This window comes from Microcaecilia unicolor, chromosome 3 (genome assembly GCF_901765095.1).
Source record: "Microcaecilia unicolor chromosome 3, aMicUni1.1, whole genome shotgun sequence".
NCBI classification, from domain to species: domain Eukaryota; kingdom Metazoa; phylum Chordata; class Amphibia; order Gymnophiona; family Siphonopidae; genus Microcaecilia; species Microcaecilia unicolor.
The window spans coordinates 60,271,211-60,296,312 of record NC_044033.1 but is presented as its reverse complement, the minus strand read 5'-3'; the positions used below and the strand labels follow the sequence as shown (position 1 = coordinate 60,296,312).

Below are 25,102 nucleotides of genomic sequence, written 5' to 3'. Positions count from 1 at the left end.
AACCCAGTTCTCCAGGATGAAAGTCTGCTGCACTATCCACTAGGCTACTCCTCCACTAGGCATTGCAGTGGACTTTGCATAAAAGCCACATAGTTTTATAGTTTTAAATAGTTTTATTGAACTTACTATACTGCTCTAACACACAAGCAAAGCAGAGCGGAGTACAGACTAAAAGTAAAAACAATTTAAAAAAAAACAATAAAAGAAAAAGAAAAGAACTACAATATCGATAGAAGAGCACACCAATCACACAGAATAAAAGGAAAAGGTGTAGGGGAGAGGGTCAAACAGCATAAAAAGGAGGAGAGCTAGATTGCTATTGTGACCTTGGAGTACCATCCTCATAGGCCCCAGTAAAAAGCCAGGCCTTTAATTTACTTTTAAACTTTTTGAAAGAAAGACTACTATGAAGTGATAGAGGGAACCCATTCCAAAAAAAAGGAGAAAGAAAAAAGAAAGCAGGTCGTCTAGTAGATTCAAGTTGAACAGATCTGGGACTGGGGAGAACCAAGCAGTAATCATTCAGTGATCCCAAAAGCCTAATCGGTAAATATGGAATGGTGAGGCAAGAAAAATAATCAGGAATGCTTTGAATCTGAGAGTTGCTACTTTGTGGGTGATCAATTGATTAACCCGCAGCCAATGATGTGCTTTCAAAAGTGTAGTAATGTGGTCGCCACGACGAGCATGACAAAGGAGATGAATGGCTGTACTCTGTAATGATTGAAGTTTCTTTAATGAAGAGCGGGGAAGGCCAGCATAGATATTGCTGCAATAGTCCAGACATGTCATAAACAGAGAGAGAATCAATGCATGGAAGGTATTGTTATTGAAGTAATGATGTATTGCCCGTAGTTGGCGAAAGACAAATAAACTAACTTTGGCCAGGTGTAAAATCTGAGGTAAAAACATCATAGCAGAATCCAGAATAATGCCTAAATACATCTCACCATTACCCCCTTACATTGTATGGGGAGCCCTCCAAAACCCACCAAAAACTTACTGTACCCAACTGTGCATCACTTCAATAGCCCTTATGGCTGCAAGTGTCACCTACATATGGGTACAGTATGTTTTTGGTGGGCTTTGGAGGGCCTACACTTTCCACCACAAGTGTATAGGTTAGATTAGGATATGGGCCTTGGTCCCCTTCTCTGCAGTGCACTGCATCGACCACTAGTCTACTCCAGGGACCTTCTTGCTTCCTCTAACAGGACTTGCCATAACATCTGACACTGTCATAGAGGCTGGAATGTACTGTTTCTTTCACATCTTTGGGGTGGGGGTTGGGAAGGGGTCAGTGACACTGGGAGAGTAAGGGTGGGGGTCATGCCTCAATCCCTGCTGTGGTGATCTGGTCACTTAGGTCACCTTTTTATGACATAGTCGTTATTGAAACAGGTCTAGCCAAAAACATCCAAACTTTTAGCCCTGGATATTTTTCCTTTGTTCCATTAAGGCAGAACAATGTTCCAAGTTCTGGGAATGCCCAAATCCTGCCCCCAATATGCCCCTGACATACTGCAGACGAACTGCTTAGAAAAACATCTTAAAAATGTGTTTTGAAAATAGCGATTTGAATGTTTTTCCAAGAAAAATGTCTATCTGGCGCTTTGTGCTGCTTTTTGGACATTTTTCTGTTTCAAAAATGAGCTCTACTATCTGCTACAGACCCAGGTGAAAACAATAGGCCCTACAGCAGATACTGTGTGCTAATCATTAGTAAATGCCCCCCTGTGTGATCTGTTTGCATTTGTTGTCTTTATTAGATTGTAAGCTGCATAAATCTGGCAGTGCTATAAAAATAATGTTAATAAATGTGACAGGCATGAGGTACAGGTGTTACTCCATTTACTCATTAGCCATCCTTGAGACGGCACCTTTCCACCCTCCTTGTCTACCCTTTCCACTGCTCAAACATTTTCATTCCCCATTCATGGGTCTTCCATCAAAAGTGTTATTTAAAACACACACTCCAGTTGTGTTTTATCTTATACATCAGTGCATCTGAATACTATCAGTCATATGACAAGGCTTCCTCTTGCTGCTACATAAACTGTCCCAGGAAAAGAAGAGCAAACAGACTTTTAGAATACTATAATCGGTGTCCCGCCCTCATTCAACAAGAGGCACCTGGTGCTGCCTTCCTCTGCTGTTATCACACAATGAATGAATAAGCACCTGTTTGAGGTATGTGCACAGACTGTCTTTTCTCAACATTCAAACCTCACCACTGAATGTGTCCTTTATTTATTTTTATTTTTATTTTTTTAAATTTTTTATTTATTGCAATTCAAACTATATCCAGGTACAGCCATCTCAGAATAAACAATAAGCAATTACAGTGTTTGAGCTGCGTGACTTTTTTAAACATTTTTTAAATGTGTCCTTTATTAATCAACTAGCCGTTCAGCCCGTAAAGATGGGCTAGTATAGGAGGGGGGGGGGTTTGAAAGGCCCCCCACCCCGCCGCCGAGTTCGCCGCTGCCGCTCCCCCTCCTACTCCCTTCACTCTTGCCCATTCCCCTCGGCCTCATCTACCCTCCAATTGCTCACTTACCCTTGCTCATACTTCTCCTTCTCCCCTCATCCCTGCATTTCTACATTCCTATTTCTTTTATTACTCCGATAATACTCAACTTATTTCTCTCCACCAATACTTTGTAATCCCAATTACTATGTAAGCTGCATTGAACCTGCTTTGAGTGGGAAAGTGCGGGGTACAAATGTAATAAATAAATAAATAAATAACCCTTTGTGTAGAACATCAATGGGCCACACAAATGTATTTTTATTTGGACTGATTCAGGGCAGATCCAGGGCTAGCAAAGCTAGAAGGTCAGTTAGGACAGAATCATGAAGAGCTCAATATTCAAAGCCATTTATCCAGATAATGGCAGCCAGACAGTGCTTCTGAATATCCTTACAGATTGCCTCTGCACTATGGACTAATTCCACAAGAAGCCACCTAGAGACAGGCAGCAAAAATACACCTAAATGCCAGTATTCCAATCAATTACATACGTATGTGAACACTAACGCACATCAATGAGCATATTCTGGCTATTCTGTAAGTATATGCACCAATTTTTGATGGAATGTACTTTGCAGGTGAGCATTCACAAGAGTAGAATTTGGGCACAGCATGGACACAGCACACAATTACGTATATAAACGAATCTCATTGAATTCTTTGACTGGGTGACTGGAGAATTGAATCAGGGACGTGCTATAGACGTAATCTACTTAGATTTCAGCAAAGCTTTTGACACGGTTCCCCACAGGAGGCTCTTGAATACACTTGACAGGCTCAAGATAGGACCCAACGTGGTGAATTGGATTAGGAACTGGTTGACGGACAGACACCAGAGGGTGGTGGTTAATGGAATTTGCTCGGATGAGGGAAAGGTGAGTAGTGGAGTGCCTCAGGGATCGGTGCTGGGGCCGATTCTGTTCAATATATTTGTGAGTGACATTGCCGAAGGGTTAGAAGGTAGAGTTTGCCTTTTTGCAGATGATACTAAGATTTGTAACACCTCCCAGAGGGAGGTGGAAAACATGAAAAAGGATCTGTGGAAGCTAGAAGAATGGTCTAAGGTTTGTCAATTAAAATTCAATGCAAAGAAATGCAAAGTGATGCACTTAGGGAGTAGAAATCCATGGGAGACATATGTGTTAGGCGGTGAGAGTCTGATATGTACGGATGGGGAGAGAGATCTTGGGGTGATAGTATCTGAAACAGTGTGACAAGGCGATGGCTGTAGCTAGAAGGTTGCTAGGCTGTATAGAGAGAGGTGTGGCCAGCAGAAGAAAAGAGGTTTTAATGCCCCTGTATAAGTCGTTGGTGAGGCCCCACCTGGAGTATTGTGTTCAGTTTTGGAGGCCGTATCTTGCTAAGGATGTAAAAAGAATTGAAGCGGTGCAAAGAAAAGCTACGAGAATGGTATGGGATTTGCGTTACAAGACGTATGAGAAGAGACTTGCTGACCTGAACATGTATACCCTGGAGAAAAGGAGAAACAGGGGTGATATGATACAGACGTTCAAATATTTGAAAAGTAGTAATCTGCAAACGAACCTTTTCCGGAGATGGGAAGGCGGTAGAACTAGAGGACATGCAATGAGATTGAAAGGGGACAGACTCAAGAAAAGTGCCAGGAAGTATTTTTTCACGGAGAGAGTGGTGGATACTTGGAATGCCCTCCCGTGGGAGTTGGTGGAGATGAAAACAGTAACGGAATTCAAACATGCGTGGGATAAACATAAAGGAATCCTGTTCAGAAGGAATGGATCCTCAGAAGCTTAGCCGAGATTGGGTGGCAGAGCCGGTGGTGGGAGGCGGGGCTGGTGGTTGGAAGGCGGGGCAGGCTTCTACGGTCTGTGCCCTGAAAATGGCAGATATAAATCAAGGTCAGGTATACACATAAAGTAGCACATATGAGTTTATCTTGTTGGGCAGACTGGATGGACCGTACAGGTCTTTCTCTGCCATCATCTACTATGTTACTATGTTAAGATGCTCTGTGGGACACTTGTGTAGCCCTGGTCTTCTCCATAAGTCTGGACCCCGGCACCAGAGACCAGGGCCACAAGCAAAAGTTCTACTTTGCTAAGCTGACCAGGCCGGGCTTGATCTGGTAATATTTTAGCTGCAAATGTGGGGTCACAGCTGTAAGAAGTTTGAGAAGTACTGAAGTATTGATTTCCTGCATCAGCTCTGATGCGCCTGGTACAGTGAAAATTTTGAATGGTACCTGTTTAATCTGCAGTATTTAGGAGGGTAGTTAGCAAGCTGCTTTACAGCGATAACCCATGTTATTTGCTCCTTAACACATGTTAATGCAACCTGCATTAGAGCCCTATATTGTTATGCAGCATTATTTAAGTTACTGCAGGGTAGTTGGTCATGAGTTGTAAAACATGCAAACATATGCAAAACACTTTGCTACTATGCAAGTTTACCACAAGCTGCATTATACCTGGAAAAGCATCCCAGAAGTATCAGGCCACAATACTGTGACCCAGTGCCTCCAGGCGCCATCTTAAAAGGGCTGTGCATAGCACCCACGAGATGCCTCCCCAAACATGATTTATATGTATATAAAAGTATTATACATATTTTTGTAGATTCCTGATGCAGGCGTTTTGACGCTGAAACACAGCATGTGTTGAGTCTCAGTCTTTTAAGTTGTTTCAATAAAAATCACCTTATTGAACCAGCGTCTCCCTTGGTTTTCTGGAATAGCCCATCTGCCCTACTCCTCAGACTCTCTCTTGCTGGTGGTGTACATAGGGACTTTGTGTGCGTCCACCTTGTATGGGTGGAATTTAAACAGAGTAAGAGCAGTCATGATTTATGCACACACTTAATAAACATAGAAACATGAAGGCAGATAAAGACCATATGGCCAGACTTCAGGCGGAGCTTGTGGTCAAGATAACCACACATTGTTAGAGTTTCAATCTTCTCTCTCTTGGCTTTTGCCCTCGGCTGCCCCCCTCCCCCAGGCAACATCGGCTGTATCCGAGTATCGATCTGCATGGGTGTAGTTTGGGGGGTGAGGGGGAGCAGTGCCCCCTCCAAACGAGCTGAACTGCCACACACCATTCTCCAATCCCCCGAGCCGCTGGCAGCCTCTCCAAGAAAGCTGCACAAATGCTTAGACCTGTCCCCAGAAGCCTTTCTTTCTCCTTCAACTTCCTGTTTCCACGTAGGCGGGAAGCTGAAGAAGAGAGAAGGGCTTCTGGGGCAGGTCTAAAGCAGCGTGTGCACTGCTTTTGCTGAGGCTGCCAGTGGCTCGTGGGATTGGTGATACAGGGTGCCACTGGAAGACTCCAGTGTTGTGGTGGTGGCGGTGGTGGTCATGGGGGGGGGGGGGGATCCAAGGACCTCAAAAGAGATGGGCGGGGTTGGGTGGGAAGAGTAAAAAACAAATGAGACCACGGGGGGGGGGGGGGTGAGTAAGAGACAGAGATGGAGAAGGAGCAGAAGATGAATGGAACAAGGGGGTGTGCGGCGAGAGACAGCAGAAGATGGATGGGACTAGGGGAGTGTGGGGGAGGGAGAAGAAGCAGAAGATGAATGGGACTAGGGGGTGTGAGGAAGAGAGAGGGAGCAGAAGATGGATGGGACTAGGGGGTGGGGGAAGGTAAAAAGAGCAGAAGATGTGTGGGATGGTGAGAGAGGGACCAGAAGATGGATAGAGGGTGTGGGTGGGGGAAAGGAGAAAGAGCTGAAGATGGATGCGACTAGGGGTGTGGGGGAAAGGGGAACAGAGCAGAAGATGAGTGGGACTTCTTGGTGATTTAATGGGTAAGGAAGACAACAAGAGGAGAGAGAAGAAATGGAAAAGCCAGCCTGGAAAAGAATTTAGAAGACACATGGAAAGTGGAAGAGAGTGGGACCAGCCCAATCAGAAAAATAAAAGTGCTCAGACAACAAAAGTAGAAAAGAACAAAAATATTTTTATTTAGTATTTTTTTAAAGATTGAGATGTACCTACTTTGTGAAATGTACATTTATTATTATTATTTTTTTTTAGTTTTGTATTTTGCAGAGTACAGGAGAAAAACAAATTCTGTTTCTCTCTTACCAGTATTGCCCTACTTGCAGAGTCTGGCTTTCTTGGGTGGAGGGGAGGCAGGGGTCTCCATTTCAGTTTTTTGTGTGTTTTGAATAACTATAATGAACATGTATGATGTATGTATATATGCAAATAAATGTGCCACACCCCTCCCTTTGCCCCCCCAAATGAAACTATCAAACTACACCTGTGTCCGTCTGTCCCTATTCCAGAGATGTTCCAGTGGTGGTGCATGTCTGAGGACCCCGGATGCTGTGCAGGACAGGAGAACGTACTGGGGCTTTGAGAAGCTGAACTGCGGGGGTCCCAACTGGTGACCTATTTTCCCACCTATTTGCAGACTCAATGTGTATTATGTAAGCCACATTGAGCCTGCAAATAGGTGGGAAAATGTGGGATATAAATGCAATAAATAAATAGTCAGTGCTGTACTCACATATCTAAGCAGGCAAAGTTAGAACTGCTCTTTCTGGGGTCCTACTTGCACAGTTAGGTATACGGTACTAACACTGAATATCAATAGTGTCCACCTAACCTCTGGGATTTTCCCACTCCATTCCTAGATTTCCCCAGCACTTCTGAGACCGTTCTACAAGGGTCAGAACTGATATTCGGCTTAACCATGCTGGCCATCTATCCCTTATTTATTTATTTATTTTGGATTAGGATTGAAACAGATAAGCCAGCAGAACTGTGATACATATCTGCCAGGTAACCATGGGGACATTAGAGTCAGGGTGACAAGTCCTATTTTTCCTCTTAAGTGCAAAGATGGAGGCGAAGAAGCTCGACTTTTGAATGTGATTCAAAGTTCAGGTTCACAGAGGATTCAGACATCTTCATCTCTTTCTACAGTGCAGATTTTCACACTGGCAATTTTAGCACTTTCCAACAAATAAGATTCTCATAGGAACTTACCCAGCTCCCCCTGTCGAATGTCTGTACGAGTCGCTCCCCCCACAATAAACTGAGGGTTGGCACACAGATCCTGGACAAAATTAGAAAAAGCACATAGATCAGATCAATTGGTAACAGCTGCAGAATCTGACTACTTGTTTACAGATGCCTACACTAGAAGTCATACAAATGGTAAAGAAACAACAAGAATGGCCATCAAAACATGAAGGAATTTTCAAAGACTTGCCTTTAAGTAATACAAAGGGGAATAATCGAACGGCAATAATTCAAGGCATTTGGCCATGGGAGGAGCCAGCATTTTTAGTGCACTGGCCCCCCCTGACATGCCAGGACACCAACCGGGCTCCCTAGGGGTCACTGTGGTGGACTTCAGAAAAGCTCCCACATGCACAGCTCCCTTACTTTGGGAGCTGAGCCCCCCAACCAGCCCCCCACCAAAACCCACTACCTACAAATGTACTGCACCCACTAAAACTGCTCCAGGGACCTGCATAGAGCCTCTTGGACTTATTGCTGCTGTATAACTTTGGCACACCAGTTCACACCTGAAGACTAATCTCTCTGAAAAAGTCCTTTCTTGAAATAACCACGTTTACTCACAGTTAACTGCAGATCAGAGGTTGTGCCCCACTGGCAAAGAGTCCCCTGGTACTAAGATCAGCAGTAGGTCAGAGCTGGCACAATGGTGTACAATGCCCTCTTTCAGCACCATTCAAGGTAAGAACTACGTTCTCTGATGTGGGTAACACAGGAAAGGGATCTAAAACTGTCTTACAAAAATGGCCACTACCGCATGGACTACAACAGGAAACAAAACAGGGCACACTCTGACCCAGTAAGCAGGGGGAAAAGCAGAGCCTACCAATACCTATACCCACCACAATGCATTGCTGATGTGACTCTGCAGTGCAAATAACAGAAAAGGTGCCACATTCACCCCAGAGCCACATCACAAGCAGGCAAAGGCTGTCGGAGGACAGAACACATTCTGCTGTCATGGAGGTGGGTACGGCATTTGAGGCTGGCATAGAGGCTGGCAAAAAAGTATTTGTAACCTGTTTTTATGCTGGGAGGGGGGTTGGTGACCACTGGGGGAGTACGGGGAGGTCATCCCCGATTCCTTCCGGTGGTCATGTGGTCAGTTCGGCCACCTTTTTGAACCTTGGACCTGAAAAAAAAGGGACCAAGTAAAAGCGGCCAAATGCTCTTCATCGCCGGGTTTTTTTTTCCATTATGGCCTAAAGCCAGCCATTTCGTAACCCCGCCCATGCCTGCCCATGTCCCGCCTTCGCGTCGCTGCCAACACGCCCCCTTGAACTTTCGCCGGCTGTGCAACGGGAAAGCGGCGATGGTGTCAAAATAGTGGCTTTCGATTATACCGATTTGGCCGCCTTTGCGAGATCGCCGACCATCTCTCAATTTGTGTTGGAAAATGGCCGGCGATCACTTTCGAAAATGAGCTGGACAGTTACACTTCCTTCACAATCTAATGGGAAGTCTACAAAGTGTGTGTGAAACATGTTAATTGAAAGTTCACTCAACACTATGGGCTAGATTCTATATATGGCACATGGTAAAAAAAAATAAGTCTAGGCGCATTCTCTAAAGTACGCCTAAATTTTATAGACTAGGCTTGAGTAAAGTGATGTGGTAGCCTTCTTAGTCCACTTTTAAAGGTAATAAATAGAAATAAATCAAAACAGAGAAAAGAAAATACCTTTTTTTATTGACTACCTTAATATATCTTTTGATTAGCTTTCAAAGGTAACCCTTCTTCTTCAGGGAGCCTGGCTTGTGAAATTGAAGTGGGTCCTATTAATTATGCCCAGCCTATGGCAATTACCTTTGACTACTGAGGCTTTTCCTCCTTTTAATAAACAACTGAAAATCTAGAAAAAATTTTAAAATGTTGACGCGCAATACTGTCACTTGATTTATTCATACATTGGGTGTTTGTATGGTTACCACCATTTATTTTTCATTTTTTATTCCACCTGGGACATCCCCATCCTGACTGATAAGAAAAAAAGCTGGATGCAAGAAAACTAGTTATAGTAGTAAAAGAGAAAAACACCAGAATGGCATTGATTATAGAGGCGTCAGTGCCAAGCGACTACCTGGTGAATCACATGGAGAGAGGAAAGATCCTCAAGTACCAAGAAATGCAGTCAAAGACCAAGAAAATGTGGCTGAGAGATACAGAAATATTTCCCATTGTTTTGGAAGCCAAAGGTTTGATCAACAAAAACTTCCAAGCACACCTTGATAAGTTGCCTATACACTTATGAGTGCCAGAAAGAAGAATCTCATTGGCCCAATGCAAGTACTACGGCGAGCATTAGCAGTAAATTTGAGAGACTGGGATCATGCTGCACGTGCCTAGGCTTAGGAGCGAGGTTCATTCATCATGATATGCGTAACACTAACCCATTTGGAGAAATTGCCCCAGAGATTTTTTGTAAAATGAGATTAAAGGGAATGGGGGAGGGGGAAGGGATATATTCTGTTACCCGGAAATGGCAACCGCCACATTGAGCCTGCAAATTGGTGGGAAAATGTGGGATACAAATGCTACAAATAATAATAATAATAATAATATATTTTTCTTGACTGAAATGCTATATATGAGTTGTACATTATGGGGGAAATTCTATGTATGGTGCCAGATGTTAGGTGCTACATCTATGCCAAATTTTTGGTGCAAAACAAAAAGCATTCTATCTGCTGCAAGGTGCAAAAATGGGGCAGACACAGCAGCTCCATATGAAAACACACTTTCACACCCATTTATACCATAGCGTATAAGTGTTCTGCATGGATCTACAAAGGGGGTGTGGCCATGGGTGTTCCCTTAAAATGCACACAGCGTTATAAAATTTGTGGGATCTGTGGCCAGCTGGCACACCAGGATTTACTCCTGGTGATAGTTGGTGTAACTCTTCATGCCCAAAGTTGAGCGCTATATATAAAGGGTGGGGATCCTGGAACGCCTGTTATAGAATATAGTTCAGTGATGATTTTTTCCAGCAACAAATGTTGAGCGCCATTTATAGCATTTCCTCCTTTATATAAAATTTTGTTGACTTATTTCAAGTATTATCGACTTTCGCTGTACAATGAGAAACATTTGATTTGATGTGGATTAAAAAATACATATTTTACCTATACAAAAATGTAAACGCCGAACACTTTAATTTCAGAGGAGCTAAACTGCACATGTTTTTTCTATCTGCATAGGTACCCAGTCTTCAAACTGCACTGGTGCTTTGTGTTGAACACTGGGCTGATCTGTGTGGGCTAAAAGGTACGCATTTGGTGCCCAATTGAAAATCTACCCTCTAATTTTCTGTTAGATATCTGCGTGTTTAGTGTCCCATGAATGAACTGAGGGGCCCTTTTACGACACTGCAGTAGGGCTACTGCAGCAATCCAAAAGTAGTTCCAGCCTCCAGCGCGTGCCATTTCCTGGGCCTTTTTAAAATTATTTTTGTGTGGTGGGGCGCGCTGCCCTGTTACCGCCGGGCTACTGTGGGAGCCCTAAAGGCGGTAAGGGCTTCTTCAGGAAATGGTCGCACGGCAAATGTTTCACTTACCGCACAGTCATTTCTGTCCCCACCCAGAAATATTCTTTTACTGGGCGTGGTAAAAGAGGGCCTTGGCGAGCAGGAAATCTGCACACTGATGCTACCACAGGGCCCCCTTTACCGCCATTTAGTGAAAGGTGCCCTTAATCTATCCATGCCTGAAATTCAGAGATTTTCCACATTTATAAAGAAGTATTTCCAAACATTTAGGGGTGGAGGAATAGCCTAGTGGTTAGAGCAGTGGGCAATGAAGTCAAGGTTCAAATTCTGCTTCTCTCACGGATCCTCCTTGTGACCTTGAACAAATCACTTCACACTCCATTGCTTCAGGTACAAAGTTAAATTGAGGGACAGGAAAATACTTACTGTACCTGAATGTAACTTGCCTTGAAGTACTACTGAGAAAGGTTTGAGCTAAATCCAGATAAATACATTTTTACAGAAATCACTGAAGCTTCATTCAGCACTTCAGCAGAATCAGATTTCCTGATATCTGCAGCTAGCAGGTATTTTCTTAAATATAAAATATTCACCCACCTCAATCCATATCAACAAATAAATGCAGCAAAGTATGATCAGAAATAATGGGGTATTTCGCATTGTTCCTAATATGGTGGGAAAGCTATCAGCCTAGATCACAGTAACAAAATGGCAGCCTGTCTACCCTTGGAAAAATAGGCTGACCCAATTCTTGGGCTTTAGCCACAAGATGTAATTTAGTGCACCTAAAAATGCACATGCCGGAGGAACTGAGCTAAGACGGACAACTTATATGCAGTGCATTTTTTCGAGCGAAAAAGGTGCTGGTACTCAAATGCTAGGCCACCCTTCAGGGGTGGGGGTAATCACTGAGGGACCCTCCCCACAATAGCCAGGCCCCCTGCAACCAGTCACAGAATCTATGACAAGGCAGAATTGGTGTGTAGGGCCTGAGCTCTTTCATTAAAATTTGGGGTCCATGGGTCAATTTTAGCAGAAAATGGAAAAGGTGCCGGTACTCAGTACCCCCAAGTACCCCCTGAAAAAAAGCCCTGCTTATGTAATATGCATTTTATTTGTTTTAACACATTTCTATACTACTTCTCTGGTCAGAGAATATGGGGATGTCAATGCATAACAGAATGACCACTGCCGAACAGAAGAGAGTTCTGGGTTAAACTTCCTTTGGGAAAGAAAATGAAGCACTTTTTGAAAGCAAGCAGCAGAAATTTAATTGGATAGTAGGAGTTGGCAGAGACCAGAAGAGAAATCGTCTCTGCCCCCACCTCTATGCTCCTCTCAGCAGTCCCGTCTTCATCTTCCTCCTCCTGCCTTTAGAGTTTTAAAATCTTGTCTTTTTACTCACGCTTTTCCTTCCTAATGCAGACTGTTTCCCATCCTGCTTTGCATCTTTGTGCACCTCTTGAGCTGTTATTGTTAACTGCTTAGCTGTCATATGGCAATTAGTGGTATATCAAATGAAATAAAATAAATAAATAAAATCTGCTGCTGCCAACAGCTCTCCGAGAGATATTTTGTTATATTACATTATGCTCATATATTGCCTTCCTTAAACCAAAGTTCAACCCAAAGTAGTTTACAAAGTAATTAAACACACAAAAAAATGCAATCACAATAACATCAATAATCTAAACATACATCTAAGAAAAATAATTATCTTTCCATCCTGCAAACTTATGGCAGCATTACCCAGTCAAAATAATGAAAAAGTTAAGTAGACAATGTCAGACATGATAAGCCCCAAATTTCCTGATTAGTTGTCAATCACCCTCTCCCCTGCCCCTCCCCCAAACTATAAACAACATACAGTATCAACGCAAGAGTGCAAGCACAGAACAGTGGTTTAAATTTACCCTATGGCACTGTTTCTTTTACAGTAATAAAATGCCTGGTGTTGGTAGTGTCTATATAACACCGACACTTATCCCATATTTGGCTGCCACATCTTATCAACAGTGACACTCAGATAACAAGAGAGGCCGGCTGGCAGTATCACCTGCTAAGTTCAGGATTATACAGGACTGGGCTGGTAACTGGCTCTTCTCCCAGTAGATATGTAAACCCATGCAAGGTACTTCCCACCCATAGCAAACAGTGAAAGTGATTTCATCTACCCAGCCCAGGTCTAGTGACAGGACAAGCAATGCATGCCACCTGCCCCCAAAGCTTTCTTTGTGTGTGTAAAATTTGTTCATGTGTCCTTTAAACATGCTACTTCGAAAGAAATAGCTTGATTTGAAATGAATATTCAAACGTGATCCTTGGAAGCCACATAGGTCTGTCATCTCTGGTCACAGCAGAATAAGGGGCCTACGTGGCATTAGAAGCTCATCACTACAGAAACCTCTTTCTTCAGCTGTTCCAAATAGCACTCTAAAATTAGCGCCTGAACAGCTCGGGGATATACCGCCCTTATGATCAGAGCTAATAGCATGCAAATTTAATCATGCTATTAGCTCTGATCATAGGGGTACTGTGCGGGAGGATTGTGCCCGAGCATGCGCTCAGACACAACCTGCATTTGCTTGACAAAAGCCCGGACTTGTTAAACACAGGGGCTGGGAGTCCATGGGACCCCCGGACCCCCCTCCAACAACAAGGCCCTGGTGGCTTAGTGTCCCCCCAAGCCCTCACACCTCCCTGGGACAGTAACTCTACAGACTTGTCCTCATTTTAATGTATTTATTTAGGTATTTTTTGTTAAACTACGAGTACAAATCTAAAGACGGAATGGCATAAAACCAAGACTGGCTAAGCCTCTTCAAGGGATATGGCGTTAGCTATTAACCTCTGCACTGCTAATCCCTAGCATCACAGAATAAAAATTTCCTACCGTAGGCCGCTTCCAGACGATACCCTGTGTACTAGGCGAGTTCGGTCCCAGCTTCTGATAGCCAATGGCAGAAGGGCAAGCGGGGAACTCCTCATCCTTGAACAAGGTCCTGGACTGCAGGCATTGCTTCCTCAGCACCTCAAAATCCTGGTTTAAGTACTTGATGGCATTGGATTTGGTACCCAGCCCTTCGCTCGCTGCTCTGTCCTTCACCAGTTTAGCTGTGATGCTTGCCATGGTTAGGAACACCTGGAGCCTTCTCGCCACAGAGCAAAGGAGAGGGCAGATCACTGTATAAATACCTGCTCAGGGGGCGTGAAGCTAGCAGCCTTATCTTGATGCAGCCTGAGAAATCTACATTTTTGTGTTTCCTGGGAGGAGACCCAGTAAAACAGATTAGCATACTAAATGTAAATATGTACATAAGACAAGGGAAAGCCAGGAGCTCACTGTGAATAAGCCCTTGGAAATGGATAAGCATTGATGATTGATTTTGAAAACATATATACCACTTAATTGACATAATTAAGTGGTTTACGAAAGAACATACATTTATGATGGAAGAAGTATTTATTTGGGACAAGTTATGCTGAAACATGAGAAATAAATCCATTAATTGTGCAAAATGTGAATCCTGTTTTGTTATGAGCATGTATACTTATCTGATTATAGCCTCTTTTCCCTCCTTCTTCCACATTTTCCTTCAGTCTAACACAGAGATGTTCAGGGGGCTCATGCTGGCTAAAGGCTGGAAAAGAAATTTCCACCTCTGAACCTGAGGCCTGCAGTGTCCTGGTAAAGCCAGCATTAGCGCTGATAATTACCCTTTCCTCAGGGCTAACTGCCTACTGGCACCGTTAGTGTACAAGTCAGGCATAAAATCAAAAGAAGGAAATAGTGAAATATGGCACAGACTGGACAAATTTATAAAAACAATTGGTCTTTTCCTGCTATCATCCTCTACGTTCTATGGTGGTCATTTTAGATGCTCTATTCCTGTTTTGGACAACTGAAAACCAGCATTTTCATACTGCATGAATGTCCAAATTCTAATTTTATAAAGCCAGGATATGGACGTTTAAAACTGCAATATATCCATATGACAAGTGAGCGTGGCCTGGGTGTGTATTGGGTTGGGCTAGGTAGAAGTGTGAGAAATATGTAAATATATTGCTTTTTCATTTAGCATAATTGCAAAGATAACTTATGCCCTGATAGAAAGGAACTCTTTAGGGATGGACTATACTTCTGTAGGCCCTTCCTAACAGAAACCACCATATTATAGCTTTTTAAAATCATTAACAAAAGAAACTCTTAGTTTAAAGTAATGTGTGCAAAGTGATAAAAGTGCTGAGACAGAGAGAGAGAGAGAGAGAGAGTGAGAGAAGAAAGGAGGGGTAAGAAAGCCAAAGAGCTGAAACAACACTGTATCTAAGCATGAGACCATGAAGCTGTAAGACTATGTACAAAGGGGAAGATGGAATATGCCATGTGATGAACTATGCAAAGCTCTCACATAAAGGTTTAAAGATACAAAAATGCAGACCAAGCAGAACTAACAATGGATAAGGGCTCAGCTGCTCGGGTGATGGAAAATTTTTAGAGGGCTGTCATATGATAATTAACAATGATGTATTAGGGGTTGGTAAATGTGATCAATATCCAATGAAAAACTTAGGGGCAGATACTTAATGTAGCTAAAAAGAAAGGGTACAAAACCTGTAAACATTAAGAAGGGGTGTGCCTCTTGCTTCTAGAGACAACCATCTTTGCAAAGGTGTATTTTGAAATAATAAATTAATTAAGATCTGTTAGTTTTACCAAATCTGGTTTTATAAGTTCTTATTTTTTTTGTATAAGTTCTCAGGTTATCTGGGGGCTGTTTATAACAGGAGCCAAAAGATGGACGTCCAATTCGATTACAGAAGGGAAAGGGACCGCCATGTCCAAAAAGATATATGTCTGTATTTAGACCTGGTACTTGAATGACATGGGGACAAAGTTTGTCCTCATCCCCGCCCAGTCCCTGCGAATGCTGTCCCCACCCCTGCCCCATCTCCGTAAACTCTGTCCCTGTCTCCACCTTCGCAAGCCTCGAACAGTTATGATTTTATGTTTAAATTGCCCACCTCTATAAGAGGTAGGATATAATAACATGGCTGAGCCCCTTCCCCTTATATTAATACTTTGTCTTTGCATTTAATGATTACACAGATGTGGACGGGGAAGGTTCAGGGCAGCCAGAAAGGTGATTGGTGGGCAGGATTTATTGAGCTCGGACAGGAAAGAGCACGTCATTCTAGACGTGAGCTGTCCGCATCGGGATTGAAGAGGAGAGCGGCATCTTTAATTTTTCTGTATTTTAAAAATATTTCATTAAAATTCCTGCCCTCCCTCCTCTTAGGGATAGTGTTATTGGTTGGTGTTAAAGTTGATGGGTATTTGTTTGTCGCAGCTTTATAGGTCGGTTTGGTATTTGGTGAGAATATGTACTATTAATGTAATAGTTACTGCAAGCACGTGCGACACCGCCATGATTACAGGGTAAAGTTGCTGATGCTGAAAGCGATTGAAATTAACTTTCAGTCTTGCATTACCGCAGACTAGAAATGGGGAGGAGTGAAGTATACTAACAATTTGACTAGTATGTTACCGTCTAGTTAAAAAAACGGTTTATGGATGTTCATTTATTGGTGAAATTTAATTAATTCATGTTTTGATGTAATAGAAATTTTGATGTTATTTCTATTATTCACGTATGGTGGATAAATGTTTGTAGAAAGGAGACGGTGCGAATGCCTATGTTAATCATTTTATTAAAGTATAAAAAGGAACAATATTCTGTACAACTGTGGTTTTTATAAATTACAAACAATATAGAACAAGGATCGACAAAACCCCTGTCTCTCCTCGCCCCTCACAAATATCCTCTGCACTATCGGGAAAACTGAACAAGCCAAATTACTACAAAATACTACATAGAAAATTTATGCTATCAGAATACCTCGGTCAAACATACAGAACACAAATGTTTATGTTTATTAAGGCACTTTTAGGGCGTCTTTTACTAAGGTTCTTTCACATTTTTAGCACGTGCTAAAATTGTGGGCGTTAGCATGAGCCAAAAACGTGAACACACCTTAGTAAAATACCCTCTTAATATACCACCTTTCAGTATAAGAATAAAAGCAGTATACACTACTAACGAACAGAAAGAAAGGAACTCCATAGAAATTAAAGGACAGGGAAAACTGCAAGAGGAGGCATTGGAGGGGAGAGAATGCAAGAGAAGTTGATAATCCACTGGGTTCAGGGAGCCGGGCACTCCCACTGTGCAGGTAAAAGTTGAGGAAGGGTCATTAAATGCTACAGAGAATAAGTGGGCCTTAAGGAGACAACGAAAGCAAGGGTACAAAAACTCTGATTTCAGGTCTGTAGGAAGAGAGTTCCACAGAAAAAGGAGCGAGGCAAAAGAAGGCTGAATGTGGGGTAGAGTTTAGTCTTGCACAGAGAACTGGAGGGACAGTAAGGTGGGAATCGAAGGCTGACCGTAGAACTCTCGAGAGACAGTAGGGGGTAATCGGGCTAGCACTAAATACATAATAGCCAGCCAAAAATGATAAACATAAATTACATCAAAATCCCAAGAAGCCACACCTTGCATGTAGTAACATAGTAAATGACGGCAGATAAAGACCTGTACTGTCCATCCAGTCTGCCCAACAAGATAAACTCATTTTACATGGTATGTGATACTTTATATGTATACCCGAGTTTGATTTGTCCTTTGCCTTTCTCAGGGCACAGACCATAGAAGTCTGCCCAGTACTGTTCGTGTACTAAGTTCTGAAGTTAACATCAAAGCCCCTTAAAATTTACACTCCAGCCCATCCCTATCTATTCAGTCACGATCAGGGCGTAGACCGTATAAGTCTGCCCAGCTCCCGTTTTGTTTCCAATTACCGGCGTCGCCACCCAATCTCCGCTAAGATTCCACGGAACCATTCCTTCTAAACAGGATTCCTTTGTGTTTATCCCATGCATGTTTGAATTCCATTACCGTTTTCATCTCCACCACCGCCCGCGGGAGGGCATTCCACATATCCACCACCCTCTCCGTGAAAAAATACTTCCTGACATTAGTCCTGAGTCTGCCCCCCTTCAACCTCAATTCATGTCCTCTAGTTCTACCACCTTCCCGTCTCCAGAAAAGGTTCATTTGCAGATTAATACCTTTCAAATATGTGAACATCTGTATCATATTACCCCTGTTTCTCCTTTCCTCCAAGGTATACATGTTCTGGTCAGCAAGTCATACGGTTTGCAACGCAAATCCCATACCATTTTCATATCTTTTCTTTGCACCGCTTCCAGTCTTATTCCATCTTTAGCAAGATACGGCCTCCAAAACTGAACACAATACTCCAAGTGGGGCCTCACCAACGACTTCTAGAGGGGCATCAACACCTCCTGCTGGTTATGCCCCTCTCTACGCAGCCTAGCATCCTTAGTACAACACCAAAGAAATAGAAGATGCATTTCCTGCTATACTGTGCAAAATATAAAGATCACACATGCCAGGGATAGTGTTAGAGGTGTGCAACTAGGGCAACTTCCCCCTGGCCAGAAAGAGCCCTAAGCCTACTGGAAGCTGAAGAAGGCATGGCCTGGTAATGTGCTTTGGGGTCCCCTCCCAAATTTCTGTCCTGGGCCCCAGCCATGTCTAACACCAGCTCTGGCAGGATGCACATTTCAAATCTGACATATTCTAATCACAAATTTTTTTTCTACCTTTTGTTGTCTGGTCATTTCATTTTTCATATCATGTTGGTCTTAGGCTCTGGTTTCTGTTTCCCTCTGTCTTCTCTTAATACTCACCAGGGTCTCCTACTCATTTGATATTTCTTCTTTCTCCATGCTCACCATCCATCTTCCATCTCTGTGTACCTATCTTTCCTAATGTTCAGCATCTCACTTCTCTGTGCCCTCTATACTTCCCTGTCCAACATCTCTCTGCCCATCTCCCTGCAGTCTTCACCACCACTCTATGTCCCTATCCCCTCCCCCTGTGTCCAGCATTACTCCTCTGTGTCCCTATGCCCCCCAAGACCAGCATCTCCCTTCTGTGTTCCTATTCTCCCCCATGTCTAGCATCTTCCCTCTGTGTCCATATACCCCATTCCATATCTGGCATTATCCCTCTGTGTCCATATACCATCCGCATGCAGCATCTCCCTTTTATATTCCTGTCCCTATGCTCTCCTCCATGCCTATCATATCTCCTCTGTTTCTGCATACCTCCCTGTGTCCACCTTCTCCCCTCTCTTCCTCCTCCACACTAATGTGTCTCTCTCCCTCTCTTCCCTTCCTCCCTCTGCTGTGTGTTAAGTATTTCACTCCCTCTTCCTTCATTCGCTTGATTCAGCATCTCCCCTTCCCTTCCCTTCCCTTCCCTTCCCTTCCCATCTCCCATCTCCTTCTGTAGGTCCAGTACTTCTCTCCCTTCCCCCAACAGCTCTCCAAGTGTTCAGCACCTCTCTCCCCTCTAACCCATCCCCTATGGGTTCAGCACCCTTATCCCTTCCCTCTAGCCCCCCCCCCAATGGGTCTAGTGCCTCTCTCCCTTCCATCCAGCCCCCCATGAGTCTAGCACTCTCTCCTTTCCTTCCCTCCCTCCCCCTCACAGTCCACCCCCCTTGCAGCTCCAGTAACTCTCTCCCTTCCCTTCAGCTCCAACCCCCCCCCCTGCAGGTCCATCACCTCTTTCTGTTCCCTTCAGCGCCCCCTCCCTTCCCCGCAGGACTGGCACTTTGTCTTCCTCTGCCTCTCCTGCCGCGATTATCTCCAACTTATGGATCTGCCGACAATGATCCTCACAGGCCTCCTCTAGAGCCTTCTCTTTGCCAGGTCCCACCTTTTGATGCAACTTCCTGTTTTTGTGAAAGGAAGTTACATCAGAAGGTGGGACCCGGCAAAGGGAAAGCCCTGGGGCAGGCCTGTGGGGATCACTGTGGGCAGCTCCATAAGGAAAAGATACCATACGGAGGGGAGGGGAGGAAGACACAGAGATTCTTGACCCATGGAGCAGTAACCGTGTTTTTTTTTTTACCGCAGGAGCAATGTTTTTCACTGTTCCCGTGAGGTGGTAAAAAGTTTTGCTTTTGCACCCACAGTAAATGCTCCAAATTGTTTTCAATTACCTTGGGTTTACCGCAGTTTACTATGAGTCCCCATCCCCGTGTCATTCTCTAGTCCAGGTTACAGCAAAAAGAAGTCACTGTAGGCATTTTTCTGTCTCTGGAGGGCTCACACTTAAAAGAAAAAAAAATTACAAACAGCTATAGTGGGATTTGAATTTGCAACCTCTAGCTCTCTGTTATGGTTCTCAGCTTGCTGCTCTATTATGCTACTCCAGGGGTTCTTAAGTCAGTGTTTGGGACACACCCAGCCAGTCAGGTTTACAAGATATTTACAATGATTATGCATGAGATAGATTTGCATACAATGGAGGCAGTGCATGCAAATTTATCTCAAGGGTATTCATTGTGGGTATCCTGATAACCTGACTGGCAGGGTGTGTCCTGAGAACTGGGTTGAAAATCCCTGGGCAACTCCTATAAGGCCACACAGACATACATCTCCCTTGTTTTTCCCTGTTCATAGTTTGGACATTTCAGTTCGGGGGTGGGAGGGTGTCAGTGACCACTGGGAGATCACGCCTTAATCCCTCCAATGATCGATTGGTCAGTTGGATGCCCTTATTCTGAGTTGGACGTCCTTTCTTCAGTTCCACTGAATGTAACAAACACTGAAATATTTAGCAGAAGGTAACATGGAAGGGCATTTTCAAGTCCGAATTGAAACATTTTGCTGAAAACATCTCAAAAAAACATCTAGCTCACAGCCATACTTGAATCAGAAAAACGTCTAAATTTCTGGTTCAGTTATGGCTTTGAGCTAGTCATTTTCATGCTCAGTACGTCCATCTGTAAGTACCATTTTCAAAAAGAAAAACAAGCCATAGGGACATCTGTCTGGCAGCATTCCTAGTAAAGTGGCCACACAGACATCCCAGCAGTTCAGAGAGGCAGCGTAGTAGCCAGTGCAGTGGATTTCACATAAAGGGACCAAGGTATAGGATCAATCAGAAAGAATGATTTTAATGGTTCAATTTGTTTTCTTGCAAGATGTTGAAGCTATAAAAAGACTATACTTTCGTCGAATAAATGATTTGTTTTATGGTAAAACAGTTCGCATATTTCAGGATGTAACGAAACAAACGCAGGATATTAGGAAATCTTTTTTGAGCATGAGGAAAGAGACCCAGGAATTAGGAGCCTCTTTCTTCTTGAACTACCCAAGCAAATGTGTGGTGAAACATCAAGGTTTAAAATATATATTTTTCCAGCCAGAGCAGTTAAGAGTATTCATTGACTCTAGGAAGTTATGATTTTTCTACATTCTAACTAATGTTTAAAGCTGTAAGAAATTAAGGAAGAATGATACGTGCAAAGTCTGTTCTTTAGTTATATTTACCTATAATTTTTCCCTACTTATTCTTAGTAACGCCTCGGTCTTATTTTTTTTTGTGATATAAAAAGGGCATTAATGTATCTTCGTAAGATGAATGTGATAACTTTATAACATTCTGTCTGATTTACTTAGCAAGTGTGTCTTGTATTGTAAAGTTTGGAAAGTATAAATAAAAAATTTAAAAAAAAAGGGACCAAGGTATAAATCGCTCCTAAAATCCTTCATATTGTATAGTGAGCCCTCCAGGAACAAAGAAAATCTACTTTACCTAAAAGCATGGGTGTAGTTTGGGGGGCGAGGGGGGGCAGTGCCCCCCAAACAAGCTGCCACCCCATCTTCCAATCCTTCAATCCCCGAGCCGCCGGCAGCCTCTGCAAGAAAGCAGCACGCACGCTGCTTTAGACCTGCCCCAGAAGCCTTTCTTTCCCCTTCAACTTCCTGTTCCTGTGCAGGCGGGAAGCTGTAGGAGAGAGAACGGCCTCCAGGGCAGGTCTAAAGCAGCGTGCGTGCTTCTTTCGTTGAGGCTGCCAGTGGCTTGGGTGATTGGCAGATGGGGGAGGGTGATACCGGGCACCACTGGAAGACTCTGGGGGGGGGGGGCAGTGGCGGCAGAGGGGGAGAGCAGCGGCAGGAGACACGCCCCACCCTTTGCCCCCCCAAATGAAACTGTCAAACTACGCCCATGCCTAAAAGTTCACTGCTATAATAGCCCTCAGGCTTGAAGGCTACTTACATATTTAGGTGCAGGAGATATTTCTGTGTTCCAGGAGGGCTCACACATTTCTACTAAAATGAAAGAGACTTTAAATTACAAGCCACGGATTTCAGCAGGAAACTTGCAAAAAGGAACTACCCACATAAAACTCTCAGACAGGCTTACACCCATGCAAAATATAATAACAGAGACCTGCTATTACAGGAGAAAAAGCAAGAGTCAGCCTCGGACCCAACCATGACGTTTGTTATGAGGTTCGTGCCGGGAGGCGAGAAAGCAGCCCACATCATTCGGCAGCACTGGGATGTAATGCAGTCTCACCCTCTGCTTGCACACCATAGATTGAGGACAGCGTTCTCACGGGCCAGAAATCTGAAGGAAATATTAAGCCCTGCAGTATTGCAGGTCAGAGACTCACAATCCACAAGAACCATCAAGGGACCACAAAATGCGGTAAGCTGAACTGCAAAACGTGTACCTCAACAATAGAGGGTGGCAGTTTTGAGCATAATAAAAAGATATATTATTTGCGACACAATACCACTTGCCGTACCCCATATGTTGTCTACTATATCATCTGCCCATGCGACAGAGTGTATATAGGTAAGACAAGCAGATCCTTAAATGCCAGAATGGTAGAACATCGCTCTTGAATTACAGCACAACAAATAGGAGCACCACTGGTACAGCATTGTACGCAAAACAATCATACAGCTGACGCCCTGCGATGTGTGGCCATAGATCATATCACACTAAATATCAGAGGGGGAGACAGGAATAGAAAGTTGTTACAACAGGAGACCTTTTGGATATATCATTTGGACACTCTGGAACCGAAGGGCTTGAACACCTACATTCACTGGGGGTGTTTCATGTGAGACACAGCTGGTACCAGTGACCAGAAATTGAAGTCGTAAGAACAGGAACTATGTATATAAAACCACCATGTTTGAACCACAAAAGACGCCGCAAGATAGCGAAGGCTGATAGACTGTGAGCCAGAAGTTTTACCGCATTTTGATGCATACGAAGTGCAGACGTGTAATACTAATAGCTTTATATTTTGCCTTCCCAGGTCCTGAGTGCAAGGAACCCTTGAAAAAGCTACATGAAGCGAAACAGGCACGTGTCGGACCACAAGTAGCACCTGGATGGACTAATAAGTGAAGGGCAGCACGAGTACCAGATAAGTACAGACGACAATGTTGAATGCTAAAAATACAGCCAACTAAGCCGTAATGGTTATCAAACACCGTCTGTTATTTTGATCTATACAGGAGTACATACAAGCTCTGTTGAAAGGAATATAAATAAATGAATACTGATTGAGGTAAAAAGAAAAAAAAACACAAAAAAACCAAAATATAAAAATATATATATCAGAGAACATTGGTAGGAGGGGGTTGTCAATGATTAAATTTGTCACTGAATAGGGGACCACCTATAATGGTGATACAAATTACCCTGGTGACTGTATGAGAGAGTCTCCCTTAACATAAGAAACGCATAAGATAGTAGATACAGAATAAAAGGAGACACTCCAGAGATCTTTTCTACTGATTTGTGTATTGTATGTTTGGGACATTACAGTAGAACATTGCCATAGTTTATTGACAGTATTTCTATGATAAGCAGCCTAAAATCTATTTTACTGTTTTGGGATCTTGCCAGGTACTTGTAACCTGGATTGGCCACTTTTGGAAACATGATACTGGGCTTGATGGTCCTTTGGGCTGTCCCAGTATGGCAACACTTATCTCTATATATAAAAGGCACCACCAACGTTCAAAATGAAGCCTCCAGCCGGAAGTGTGAAGGGGGAGAGATATCCGGTTTCCCCATGAGTGTCTGCCCTGCCCTCGCTCTCTCTGTAACACAAACAGTGAAGGAAAACACAGCAAAGCACAAAATCAAATCGCTCTCTCTGTAACAGTGAAGGACTCAGAGGGGGGAGGGGAGAGAGGGCAGAAGCCCTCACTATCTCTGTAACATAAACACAGCACAGCAGGAAACTTAACACTGAAGGACTTGACTCCAAGGGGGGAGGGGACAGAGAGGACAGACAGCACAGGGGAAGGGAGAGAGGGCAGAGGGCAGGGACACACACACTCGCACATGCACACAGAAGAAAACCTTGCTAGCCCCCGTTTCATTTGCGTCAGAAACGGGGCTTTTTTACTAGTGTTCTTATATTGGCATTTGTTTTTGTTATATCTTATTTTTGCAGAAGTATTTAGACTCCTGAGGCAGGCACACAGTGCCAAAATGCAGGGCTGCATCAAATCTTTTTACAACATTTGTCTTGAGTTGATTAGCTTTTAAAAGATATCCCTGTGTTGAAACTTCTGTGGTCGTTCCCCCCCCCCCCCTTTTTTTTTTTGCTTTCACATTCTCCTATTGTCAGATTACCAGCTGTGCTACACTAAAGCAAAACCAGAACGGGCTCAACCTGTCCTTTATAATCTGGAGTTACCTGGAACCCATTCTGTCCCTCAGAAAACACGAGCACAGTTCCTTTTCTTTTTGGACCTCAGACAGACAGGGGGCCTCAGCACTATTCCAGTACCTCTGACTATTTGGCCAGTTACCTGAGTTACCTGTTTCTGAATTGGGTCCTTTTCTTGGTCGGCCTATGAAAAGTATTTTCACTGTCTACAAATCCAGGTGCAAGACCAGTACAGCTGGTCACATTTCTCCCACAGGAGGTTAGCAAAGTGTTAGAATCTTGAAAAGAGGTTGCCATTCCTGCCCTACACCCATCGTAGTTTCCCTGTGTGGTTCATTAATAACAAAGATTCCCTCTGTCTCTCAATGGATGGATGTGCCATATAATTTAAGTAGCATATGACCCCCCCCCCCCTCCCCAAATCTGTTTGCTGGGATGAGTAAGGTATGATATGTCCAAAGGAGGTATGTAAACCCTGAAGAGGAAGGG

The 25,102-nt window shown here is 43.5% G+C and overlaps 1 protein-coding gene across 1 annotated transcript in view; it reads right to left on the bottom strand.

Moving 5' to 3' along the window:
• CAPN8 (calpain 8) overlaps positions 1-14,176 on the bottom strand; it is a 135,580-nt gene extending 121,404 nt beyond the window's left edge. The window contains exons 1-2 of the mRNA XM_030195968.1: positions 13,920-14,176; positions 7,503-7,572 (exon numbers count right to left, since the gene is read on the bottom strand). Coding sequence (XP_030051828.1) covers positions 7,503-7,572; positions 13,920-14,156 — 307 coding nt within the window. The 5' untranslated portion in view covers positions 14,157-14,176. The remainder of the gene's footprint in view (positions 1-7,502; positions 7,573-13,919) is intronic.
• Positions 14,177-25,102: the final 10,926 nt, after the last annotated feature.